The 11,496-nt window shown below is 38.4% G+C and overlaps 1 protein-coding gene across 1 annotated transcript in view; it reads right to left on the bottom strand.

The window, feature by feature from the left end:
• PIEZO2 (piezo-type mechanosensitive ion channel component 2) overlaps window positions 1–11,496 on the bottom strand; it is a gene marked incomplete at both ends in the record, with an annotated part of 181,966 nt that overhangs the window by 53,541 nt on the left and 116,929 nt on the right. Inside the window, 7 exons of the mRNA XM_010011576.1 lie at window positions 4,356–4,521; window positions 4,989–5,090; window positions 5,234–5,438; window positions 7,199–7,399; window positions 8,987–9,112; window positions 9,292–9,468; window positions 10,490–10,650. Coding sequence (XP_010009878.1) covers window positions 4,356–4,521; window positions 4,989–5,090; window positions 5,234–5,438; window positions 7,199–7,399; window positions 8,987–9,112; window positions 9,292–9,468; window positions 10,490–10,650 — 1,138 coding nt within the window. The remainder of the gene's footprint in view (window positions 1–4,355; window positions 4,522–4,988; window positions 5,091–5,233; window positions 5,439–7,198; window positions 7,400–8,986; window positions 9,113–9,291; window positions 9,469–10,489; window positions 10,651–11,496) is intronic.

An 11,496-nucleotide genomic window follows, 5' to 3' on the forward strand; every position in this document is an offset into this window, starting at 1 on the left:
ACTTCTGCCTACACACTGGTGAGAGTTTGTTGTGCTGTTGCACTGACCAAGATAGCTCAGTGCTGTTTCATGCTGGAGGAGCTGCTGTTACGTAGCTTCACCGCCTTCTCTCATCAGCCTCCTGTTTTGCTTTGAGTGTAGTTATCCACCTCCATATAATTCCAAGGCTCTTCTTCTCATGCCTACCCTTACCCTCTCCTCCAGACATATTCTCTCTCTCTCTCTATATATATATATATGTATTTTATAAGGTACCCTTACTCCCAGGATTTCTTCTTTCTTTCCCTTCCTATCTCCCATTCCTTACTTTCTTAGCAGCCTGTGTGACCCTACGTCACAACTTCCCCTTCTAATCCCAACACTGCTAATTTCTTACCAGGCTTCTATCCCCAAAGCCCATCTCTGTAACTCAATATCAGCCTTCAGAAGGCAGTTTCATTGATTTTCCCTTTGATTACAGCAACACTGAACCTTCTGAAAATTAGGTCCCCTATGCGCTTCTTCAAATCTAGTGTTGTAGATCTTAAAGGTCTTATTCCCTACTATTTTTGTCAAGCCCTCTACCAGGACTGATATTCTCTTACTTTCACTCTCTTACGAGTGAGGTCCTTCCTTCATGCTTCTGTGCAATTTAAAACTTCCCAAGTCCAAATCTGTGGTATTTGTTGAGGCTTATTTTATTAGCAACAAAATGTTTATCTGCTTTATACAATGAATATGAGAGGAAGCCTGTAACGATGATTTGCAGTTCCTCTCTCACTAACCTAAGCTAGAAGTGAAGTTCCAAGAAAGGCACTATAGCAGCCTTTGAGACTTCACCTGACTCACCCAAAGGTTCCCAGGGTGCAGGTACTAAAGGGGACAGTTAATGACCGGCTGCTAATATTCTTTCTGCTCTGAAGAGGAAAAAAGTAGATTACAGTCCCAATTTTTTTCCCTGTCAATGTCTAGGAGAATGTCTGAAAACTGCTTGGGAACTGAAATGAAAATTTTCCAGCATTAGACACTGTGGGAAAGGATTATCCTCAGTGAAGTCACTTTAAATCCTGTTTCATTTTAAAAGCTCCTGCTTCTAGTCTTCGTTTTTATTTCTGTTTCAAAGCCCTTTGGTTGTGCTCTCCCTTGGGGTCAAGCACATATCCCCTGAGAAATCTGGGGGTGGAAAGACATGAAAATTTTCAGGAAATCTCTTCCTTAGACTGTATTTATCATTGTTGAGCTCAAGCATTTCTCAAGAGAGAAGAAAACTAAGCATTTGGAAATACATTCTTTTTCTGCCACTGTTTATATTGCAGTTAAAACTTTTTATCTAAGCCTACTACTACTAGAACAATGCCCAACTAGTGTCTTCTCAAGGGGAGATACTTCTGGAAGTGTACTTTGATCTGTAACTGCCACTTGTACATGGCAGTAAATACACATTGGGCTTCTCAGAAAACACATAAATACCAAGCACTAGGTTTTTTTATGCTTTCTAATTTATTCATAACTAGGTTGCCTTCACTTATTTGTTTGGCTCTTTCTGACTGATTTCTGGATAAATGCCATTTTTCATTTCACTTGCTTGGATAAGCTTTGAACTAAGTTCTTGTCCACGCTGCTAAATATTTAGACCATTCTGAAACTTCTATGGCAAAGTGCAAGAAATGTTTTTAGACAAAGCCCTTTCAGTTCCAAATTGTCTTGGATGAAGACCAGATACATACATTTTCTTCTGAGGTATATTTTCGGTGGACTCTCCAGAGCTTGAGAGTCCTTTTAAAAACTTTGTAACCTCTAATACAAGATTCACTCACTTCAAAAGACTGTCAGCCATTTTCTGGTGCTTCTTTGAAGCAAATTAGGCATTTAAGTTTGCGTATGTGCAGTGCAACCTCTCAAAATAACATTATCTAAAGCCTGGGAAAACCTGCATTGTAGCAAAAGCATTGAAGAAACCTGAGGACTCACGAAAGAAAAGATACCACAAAGAACACAAGATCTATTATGAAGTTCATACTAAAGGAAGGTCTGTTTATACTCATATACAACATTCTACAAGAATGTTCCCATTACAGATTCAGGAACCTAACACTAAAAGCAATCAAACAAAAAAGAAGTTACAGCTTACCTGCCTGAGCATTTACAAAAAAGGATATCATAAACAGGAATTTCCTCTGTTCCTGAAATTAATGGGTTTCTATTCATTTTATGGATTTTTTAAAACATAAATGTCCCTGTTCTGTTTCTTTCTCTGCCTTGTTCTTTTCATTCTACTTCTTATTCACACAACATAAAACTATCACATGAAAGTCACACGGATTTCTGTATTTAGCTGGAACAAGTATAAAGTGACCACAGTTTATTTGTTCAGCTCACCACTACTGATGGTATTCTTTGATTTTCTCTTTTTTGTACTCTCCACCAGCAATACTTAGTGCTTTATACAAGTTGCAAACTTCCAATTAAATGGTTGCATATCATTAATCATCTGTACACAGGTCTGTTTTGTCAGCACATGCCAAGCAATATGTTTGAATGGATCTGATGCCACCAGTGACTTCAAGCTGATGCATACCATGCATATGAACCAAAACACAGAACTTAACCAAAAGGATTGTAGAGAGGCAGCATGCCAGTTCAGCTTGGATTTTGCTTTCCATTATAAACCTGACTCTGACTCCCATCCAAAATCTTCAAAGAACATCCTCTGTGCTTCAAACTTTTAATGCTTCGACTTTTGGGAATGTCTTCTACAGACAACTAGAAATACCTATCAGATTCCAGGAAACTTTGAAAAGATGCCAAAACAGGCTGTTTAGAAAGTAGTGATTTTCTTGCCCCTCTGACTCTTCTGAAGATAGTCTTAAAACACATGAGTTTTAAGTTTAATTATTGCTTTTTCTCACAATGTTTTTGGTTTTGGTTTGTTGGTTTTTTTTTTTCTGGACTAAGGAGGGAAAATTTGATCTTTTCTTTCTGCCAGCAACCATGTTACCAGTGATGGTCTTCGTAAGCGACCAGTCACAGTGCCTAATGCAACTGCTGTATTAGGTTTTGCTAAGATGGACACCACTGCAGCGGCAAGAAAAAACTCAGTCAATCCCTGCTACATGTTCTTCTCAACCAAGCCCCATTTGGCATTCTTTGGAAATCATTCCCACTTGATGAAGCATTTTGAAGAGAAATTATGACTTCTCTCTGCTTATGTTACTGGATCTAGAGCACTGGACCCACCATGTAAACTGCAGATACTCAAGGGGAAGAACTGTTTGCCCTTTGCCCAGGAATGTCTATAAATCTCTGGACAAATGAGTCAATTGAATGTGTTTCAATGGTCTTTTCAATGCTATTTCAAGACAGATTTGGCCACCATTTCTAACAGAAACAGCAGGATCAGCTTGAAGATCTTGAGATTGACTTCTGGTGATAGTACTTCTCTGGTAAAAGAAATTAAAGTTTATTGGCGAAAGGGAGATTTTTCTAGATGTAAGTTCAATTTTTAAAATTCCTTTTGCACTCAGGTATCTGTTGGTAACGTGTATTCACAAAATAAACAATTCACCCAACAAAACACAAGAGCTAAGAAATCTTACTCTTCCCATTTATTCCTGTAATACTGCATCAAACTTTCAGAGACAGTTTCAATTAAGAATATGCCCAGCACAACGCAGAAGAGCTGAGCTAATCTGTGTTTGCTGAAATGATCACATAGGAATGGCTCCATTGTTTGAAGACCATCCAAAACAGACTGTCTCAGGCTCTGCCCCCTTTTTATATTGTTCAGCTTCTTAAACAACTTTACAATCAATGTTGAGAAACAGGAAGACACACCAGTTGTCCTTCCGAAATACTTTTAAGGTTCTTACGTCTAGATGAAATAACACAAAGGACAGTCTCTTATATCAGAGTATTATTTTGATTGTACTTAACAGCTCTGGAGGATATGATTGATGACTTTGTGGGATTAAACTTGTATATGGGCGAGTTCAGACTGCAATGGATTCTTTCTTTTAACATGCCTGTGTTTTGGGGGAAGGCGCCAGAGTGCTGAAGACCACCACAAACACTGCCCCACAGGGCATTCATGGAGGGAATACACGTTTTTAGGCAAATTCATCACTGAACATTCCCCTGGGGAGCACTTAAAACAATCAGCCATGTTAAGAAGACTTGTTTTCATCTTTTTCTAAACCAGAAGCTGATTACCCAGAAGCTAACTATATGCTGTTTCATGCAACAGTAAAAGGTATGTTGATGGGAACTTACATGAATATAAATTTCAAATAAAATTGGAAGCTGTGAAGAGTTACTTTCACACCAGAGAACTTTACAAAAAGGAAGCGCTGTAGTTTCCAAGTGTTCCAAGGTCTTACCGGCAGTGAATGAAGTCAGGAACAGGATTATGCTGGCTAAAAGATGCTGCATCAAGATTCATACAAATTTCCACATTGTCGCCAGCCATGATTCGTACTGCAGCTTTATTTTCATCCTCAAATGTCTGCCTTTGTAAGGATGCACACAGCAGCAACATGAAATCATCTAGGAGAAAGCAGTGATTTCAAGGAAAAAAGTCAGTCATTAACTTAGGTGTAGGGAGTGGTGGTGATACATTATAATGTAGTTACCAGGCTGTTTTCCCACATTTTGAACCTCCAAGACTGTGCTGGTTTTGAACACATTTAACATTGATTTGAAATTTGTTAATGTATTTAGTTGTTTTACTGGTCTTCTATGATTTTCATTAAGAAATAAATTAGAAAAGGGGAAATAATTAATACTTTTTGATGCTGCTTAATTAAAAAATGGGATAAGGAAAAAACATGCAGAAAATACTAATTCTTTGAATTTTTCACTACATACAAAACCACACTTAGCGTTCAATCTCCCACAGAATACGTCAGCTTTTGACTGAATAGTAAATAAAAGGCTGGCTTCAAATTACACTGTACAGATGTTTTAAGCAAAGGGTGTGTAAACACTTCACAACTATGTGCTAAAATACTTACAGACAAGGAAGACAGGGTTTGGTCTCACAATGAAGTCTGGAAAGTATAACCACTTTATGATGTTGGAGTTGAAGTTTGCATTACCACTTCTCCATGGATAGTCTGTATGACAGAAGCACACAAAAATGAAATCAGCACGTTATAACAATTACTTCATCCTTTTCTTCTTAATACTTATCAATTTTCCAGCACTTTTGTGCAAAATCAAGCAGCAGTAATTGTCCACAAAGGGTAAGAGTCCTTACCTTTACAAGGAGCAGGTGGGATGCCAATGCAAAGGAAGTATTGGAAGGTAATGATGCATGCCAGAAAACAACAGTATTTTGGCCATATCTCTGCAATAGCTTTTCGTCTACGTCGATACAATACAGCAATCAGCCAGAAGGCATGAATCATGGCATAAAAATCCATTCGTTGACCAATTACATTCACTGATAGGAGAAAACAGGTCTGGAAAAGAAGTAAAGGAACATAAGCAACATTTGTAACCGGAGGGCTAGTCAATGCAGCAATGACAAACTATTCTGGATCCTGGCAGAATGCTTGCACATATGCTGGAGCTGACTGCAGGAACCTAGTGCAAACCAATAAGCTAAAATAGTTCGTATCTCTCCAAAAGCAACCTCCCCCATCCCAACACCCCAAATTTTCAATACTCTTCTACAAGTGTCAACTATGTGAATATAGGATTAAAGCAGGTTTCCATTATATGGTATCTAAAGATACAGAATGGAAAGAGCGTTATCACAGTAGCCTATATGGCAAATTATTAATTGTTGCCAAGGAAAACACATATTATACAGCCATATATTTTGATAGCCCTTACATATGTGAAAAAGAAGAGGAACTATTAAGAACAGCAACCACCAAGTTGTATCCTCATATGGGAATCAGGCAAAAAGAAAAGGGATTTAGACCATACAACCTCTATTTGCTATAGACGAATCCAGTCAATTCCTGTAAGGCAGCTTTAGTTCTCCATTATTCTAAAGGCTCTGCATCCCAGAGCATTTCTGTTCTCTGGCTCCACTTAAAGTAGTCCCTTCACTCCGTGCCATGAAGCATGCTTTCAAACTTAGTCAATAATTCATGGTGAATCATTTATTCAACGCACTTCACTATTTTGATTTTTTCTCTCCTCAGATTAGAATGAGGATAAATCTATTTCCTGAAGGAAATAGGTTGCTGATTAATTTTAATTTTCACTCATTCTTAATCCTCAGACTGGCTGTGGACAGTTTACTCTGTTTATCAGTAGCAAGGGGTAGTAGCGTTTAATAAAAAGGCCAAGAGCATCACTATGATTAGATCTGGGGTGCATTAGCCTAGGAATTGCCTTCTTCAGGGACCTATAGGAATTTGTGAAAAATCACTATGTCTACAAATACTTTTGAAAATACATTTCATGTGTCTGCGAACAAACAGATAAGGTAAGGGAAGAGAGATGAAGTCTGCAGAGTTTTTTTGGTGGCACTTCACCAGTAGTTTGTCTTCAAGGCAGGTTCAGTTCTGAGGTTTTGCTTCTGGATTGGGTGAAGCAGATAGAAGGAATACATTAGCTAAGCCTAAACCATAATAGTCTGGGCCACTGCTGCTAGCAGACAACCAGATCTCCAACTAATTAAGACACCTACCAGATATTTAGGACACATAATAGACCTTCAGAAAAATCCCTTCCCTCCTTTGTGTTCTCCTATTTGTCTATATGTGTCTTGTCTACTGAAGAGTTCTCTGGGGAAAGAACTTTGTCTTACACTAGTGGCACAAAGCAGAAATAGCCTTCAGTGGAGCTCTTGCTCCTGCAGACTGCTAACAGCTATAGTAACAAGTATCATACAGACGAAGGATACATTTGTGCAGCCAAAAGCAAAAGAAATTTAGAAATATTTAAACAGAGACAATGGCCTGGTAACCCCTGCTGTCTTCTTTTGCTCCTGCAGTCCCTAGTTCCCTCTGTGTGTGTGTGTACATGAAAGGGTATGTCTCAATGCTGTCCATTGAGCCATCTGTTATCTGTTTTGTTGAGTTTTAACTAAGACATACAAAGAAAAACAAGAGGAAAACCACATATCAACTGTGGCAAGGTCTAATGTGAGTAATGACTAAGAAGCACCCAGCTGTCAAAAGCTGTTCAAGCTAGTATTCAAAAAATAACACAATCAAAATGTTTGGAATGATAATCTAAAGAAAGTTAATATATAGTGATTTACCTCTAAACCAAACTTGTAGAAGAAATAGTTTATGAAATACTTGACACAGTTTACCAGCCCATCATCTAGATGTGCTCTTGTAATATCATGGAAAATGGTTTTAGTCACAGGTGTGGTAAGGTTATTTCGACATCTGTAGTACTCCTGATGACGGTAGATTGTAACTTCAAAAGCCAGAATAGCCAGCATCAGTAAGTTATTCTACAAGAGACATAATCAGAAGAATATTAAATAAAAATCAAACCCACAAGAAGCTATACAATTTTCTGCTACACATAAACCCAAGAATACTCAAATGGATGTTACCACTGAGTACTTCTGCACACCAGGATGCACAGGCACCTATTCCCAGCTACCATAATTGAAACAAAGAAAGGTTCCTACCACTCCTTGGATTTTGATGAAACATACTGACATTCAGAAGACACATTTAAAGACATTCATTAAAAAATACTATTATGAACACTAGTTGTGGAAAGCAAAGTGAGGGAAAATGCATTTACCCATCCATGTGCCCTCTGATGTTTCACAGCTTCTTGTAAGATGCCATGCTTTGCTTTGCAGGAGATAGAGGATAAAAGCTTACAAAAAAAAGTCATCTGCAGGCAGCCAGGTGGCAAGCACCAATGTCCTTAAACTGCAAGGATGCTCGGTAATGCAAATATATCCTGGACACTCATTTAAATAAACAGTCTATCTGCCAGGCTTCAATGTCTTGAAGATTTGAAGCCTGGGACCTTCAGGTCCAGCACTGAACTCAATTCTCTATTCAGAGGAGACATTTCATTTTGTAACTTAATGATAATCCTTCTAGAATAATTTCTAATCCCAAAGTATTATCTATTTATAGCTGTAAAGCTCCTAGCAAAAGACAGACAATATCAGGCAACTTCAAGCTCCATGCAGAACTCTTGGGTCAGTAATTGCTCTTCCCCACATACATTCTTAACTGTGGGAGGTGAATGATTAAGGGAGTGAGACACAAAGGCACTACCAAGACCTGATATATTGACCACTACAGCTTGGCAGGTCTTTCCTACACAAACAAAGCACACAGATGTAAGCTCTCAGGAAAGAAAGGAGGAATAAATCTTGTTAGACCAAAACTTGCTGTTGTTCAGTCAACCAATTTCTGACAACCTTAAACTGTGTATACAAAATTTTGGAGATTCTTTAAATTAAGAAGAGAAATGCAAGGTTTGCCCCAGAGTTGGCATACTTTTATTGTAAGTAGGGTTTTTTAACCAAGTCAGGAATAATAAAATATTGCTCACAGGCATCAACCAAAAACAAGAAGAAAAACAAAAGACATCCATTTACTAGTGTCTGAATGATTTATTCCCTTAACTCATTATATTTCCTAAACTGTGGCTAAGGAATAAGCACTTAAAAAAATTAACTGCTTACAGCATGTACTGTCATTCAAGTCAATTACTCCAATTAGACCATCAGTCCTTTGGTACCTGAAAGCAATGTACCTCATAACTACTTAAGAGTTCTTAAACATCACATTTCTTAAGAGTGCTTTTAACAGATGGCAGAGTCAGAAAGCCATATTTCTACATGCAGATTATCTTAATTGGTGCTGAATTCCTTCTGGAAATGTCCTGTGTAACAGATATGGCTTTCTACTGTCTCCCCCTCTGTACTTCCCTATTATCAATGGCTTGTATTTTTTTTTGTTGTTGTTTTTGTGTGTGTGCAGATGATTTATTTCAAAGACATTGCTAATTTCATCATAAATACTAATAATTAAAAAATCTCAATACAGATAATTAAAGAAGTTACCCGTAAATACACAAGTAGGGGATAAGACTTCCTCAATCCAACCCACTCTGCAGGATCAACTGGCCCACTGTAGAGGACTGAGGTTTTGAGTTCTTCTAAATTGACCTTAGTTTCATTCTCTCCTGGCTAAAAAGAAAATGCAACACTTTATAAAAACATGAGTTTAAGGCTGCTTGGGGAGGGAATGATAATCAACAATAATACATCAGGTGAACTGTAATTTTCGGTACTTGATACACTCCTTTTGCTCTTCTTCACTGAAGAAGGCAGCAAACCAAAACTTTTTAATATGCACTTGTACTCACCAATGTACAGTTACTGGAAAAAGTGCTGGGATCAATAGACGTGAGCTGGTACAACATTTTGCAGACAATAATCACACATGTCCAAACAGTGCAGATACTTGATGCCAATGGGCGAAACTGAGCATATGGCAAAGCAAGAGCCCAGGCAATTAAAAACACAAAGTTAAACAGAGACACCTGAAAGCACAAAAACAGTACGGAAATTACATGGAGTAACAAGAGAATTGAGAAAGTCTGACCTTTTCCATAGTAATAAAAAAATATATAAAAAAAAAGAGGGGAGACGACATACAGGAACTGTGAGAAAAAAAAGGAACAAAAAATTACAACAATATTCACAGTAACACAGACACAAAGTGGTAAGTGAAGAAGGAAAAACCTAACAGTCAGTTTAGGAAAAACTTTATCTCCTACATAATATTGATACTATTAGACCCCCAAAACTGCATTCCCACCCTACAAAAAGGCATGAAATATGAAGGATCACATGCTGTTTCTGCTGCTGTAGTATATATGATACAGATCCATGTGCCTGTGGAGCCCAGCTTCATCCTCTTGAGCTTTTTCCCCCCAAAGATATGAGGGGTTTTTTTTGTTTGTTTTTTATATTTATTTCTTTATTTTTTACTTTATTTTTTATATTTTTCATATATGAAAATATTTTATTTTTGATACTTTGGTGGTTTTAATGAATTTTGTCCTACTATCCTGTTCAAGGTGTGCTATGTCAGGTAAAGAACTCATATTGCCCACACCAAAGGCACAGCTAAAGGTGTTGCTCCCTTTTTCTTTACACCTATTTCCATGTTCCTGCTTCTTCAGCACCAGACCCAGTTTAAGTAAATCTCCCAGATGCTCCCTCCTAAACCTCTTCTACACTCTCCATCCCTGGATGATGCCCACAGCCATCTTGAGCAGGGGAGGGATTATGTCTCTTGAATCCAAAGAGTTAGACATATAAAACCTTAATATCTGGAGAAAAGGGGAGTGATGAGAATATCTAGGCAGACAGAGCATCGCTGTGGAAGAAGATATCAAGGCAGGTTTTCAGCAACTGACAAGCTCAGCTGCTTCCCACAATTTTAGTGAGGTCTGACACGGGGAAGGCGTGTCCCTACACACTTGGGTATGCCACTGCACAGCACATACTGACAAGCCTCCTCCATGGGTAAGATTTTGGCAGAGGGTGTTTACTTGCCTCTTTCACTGTGACCCAGATGATGTAAGAGGAAACGATTTTGATGATGTGCAGCTCCAACAGCCACCACACAAAGACTTGCATCTTATGAAAATACTCCAGGAATTTCAAAAACAGCACTGTAAGGCGGTCAATCACCAGATGCCACTTGTTCCTTAAGTCTGCAGAGATGTTCAAGCAGAACCATTGGGAGGAAAAAAACAGAAGGTCTCTGTAAAAAGGAATGCTCCACTAGAAGACAATGAACTTTCTACTACTTCACATCTAGGCTTTAGAGTAAGATAAAAAGTATGGCTCAGTGGTGCTCATTGTGGTGCTCTTCCTTCTCACCCACATTCACTGAAAGGATTCCCCACTTCAAAAGTCAATATTGTTTTTATTCCCCTCTAGCAGATACCATCTTCTTGGGCTCCATTTTCCTCCAGTATCTTTGGATCTCATCTTAGGTTTCCCATCCAGGGATTAGATCTGAGACACTTCAGCCCTGGCCCTTATCCAAATCAGAAAGAATAGGATTTTGTTTGGTATTTGGAAGCTGTGGGTTCAGTCTGTTTTCTGAAAACACAGACTTCTACTATTCAGAAAGCTTTTCAGCCAACCTAGAAGAGATCCATGCATACTAGCAGTAGGATTCTTGTCACATGGGTTTAGACAGTCATACTATAACTGTCTTCACATGTCAGTTATCTGAACTGCCTTGGAAACAGCACACCCTCCTAGAGTGTGATTTGTGCCATCCCAGGACAGACATCTAAAACAGGCAAACTGTAGTCCAGTTGAATATTTCTCTCAGTTGAAAAGGGAGCTTTTCATCCAAATTCAGGATCAAGTTTAGGACCTGAAGTTGGGTGAAAGAATCCCTTTGGAGACAATATTTTGCTAAAAAAGCCATCCTCCTAAATAATACCCCAGCGAACAAGCATATGGCAATGTCTAAGGATATATAACAATACATATGCTGAACAGCGTTCTCTAAGTGCTTGTGGGCTTGCTATAAAACTCTTTCC

Source organism: Nestor notabilis, unplaced genomic scaffold (genome assembly GCF_000696875.1).
Source record: "Nestor notabilis isolate BGI_N333 unplaced genomic scaffold, ASM69687v1 scaffold8913, whole genome shotgun sequence".
NCBI lineage: Eukaryota > Metazoa > Chordata > Aves > Psittaciformes > Psittacidae > Nestor > Nestor notabilis.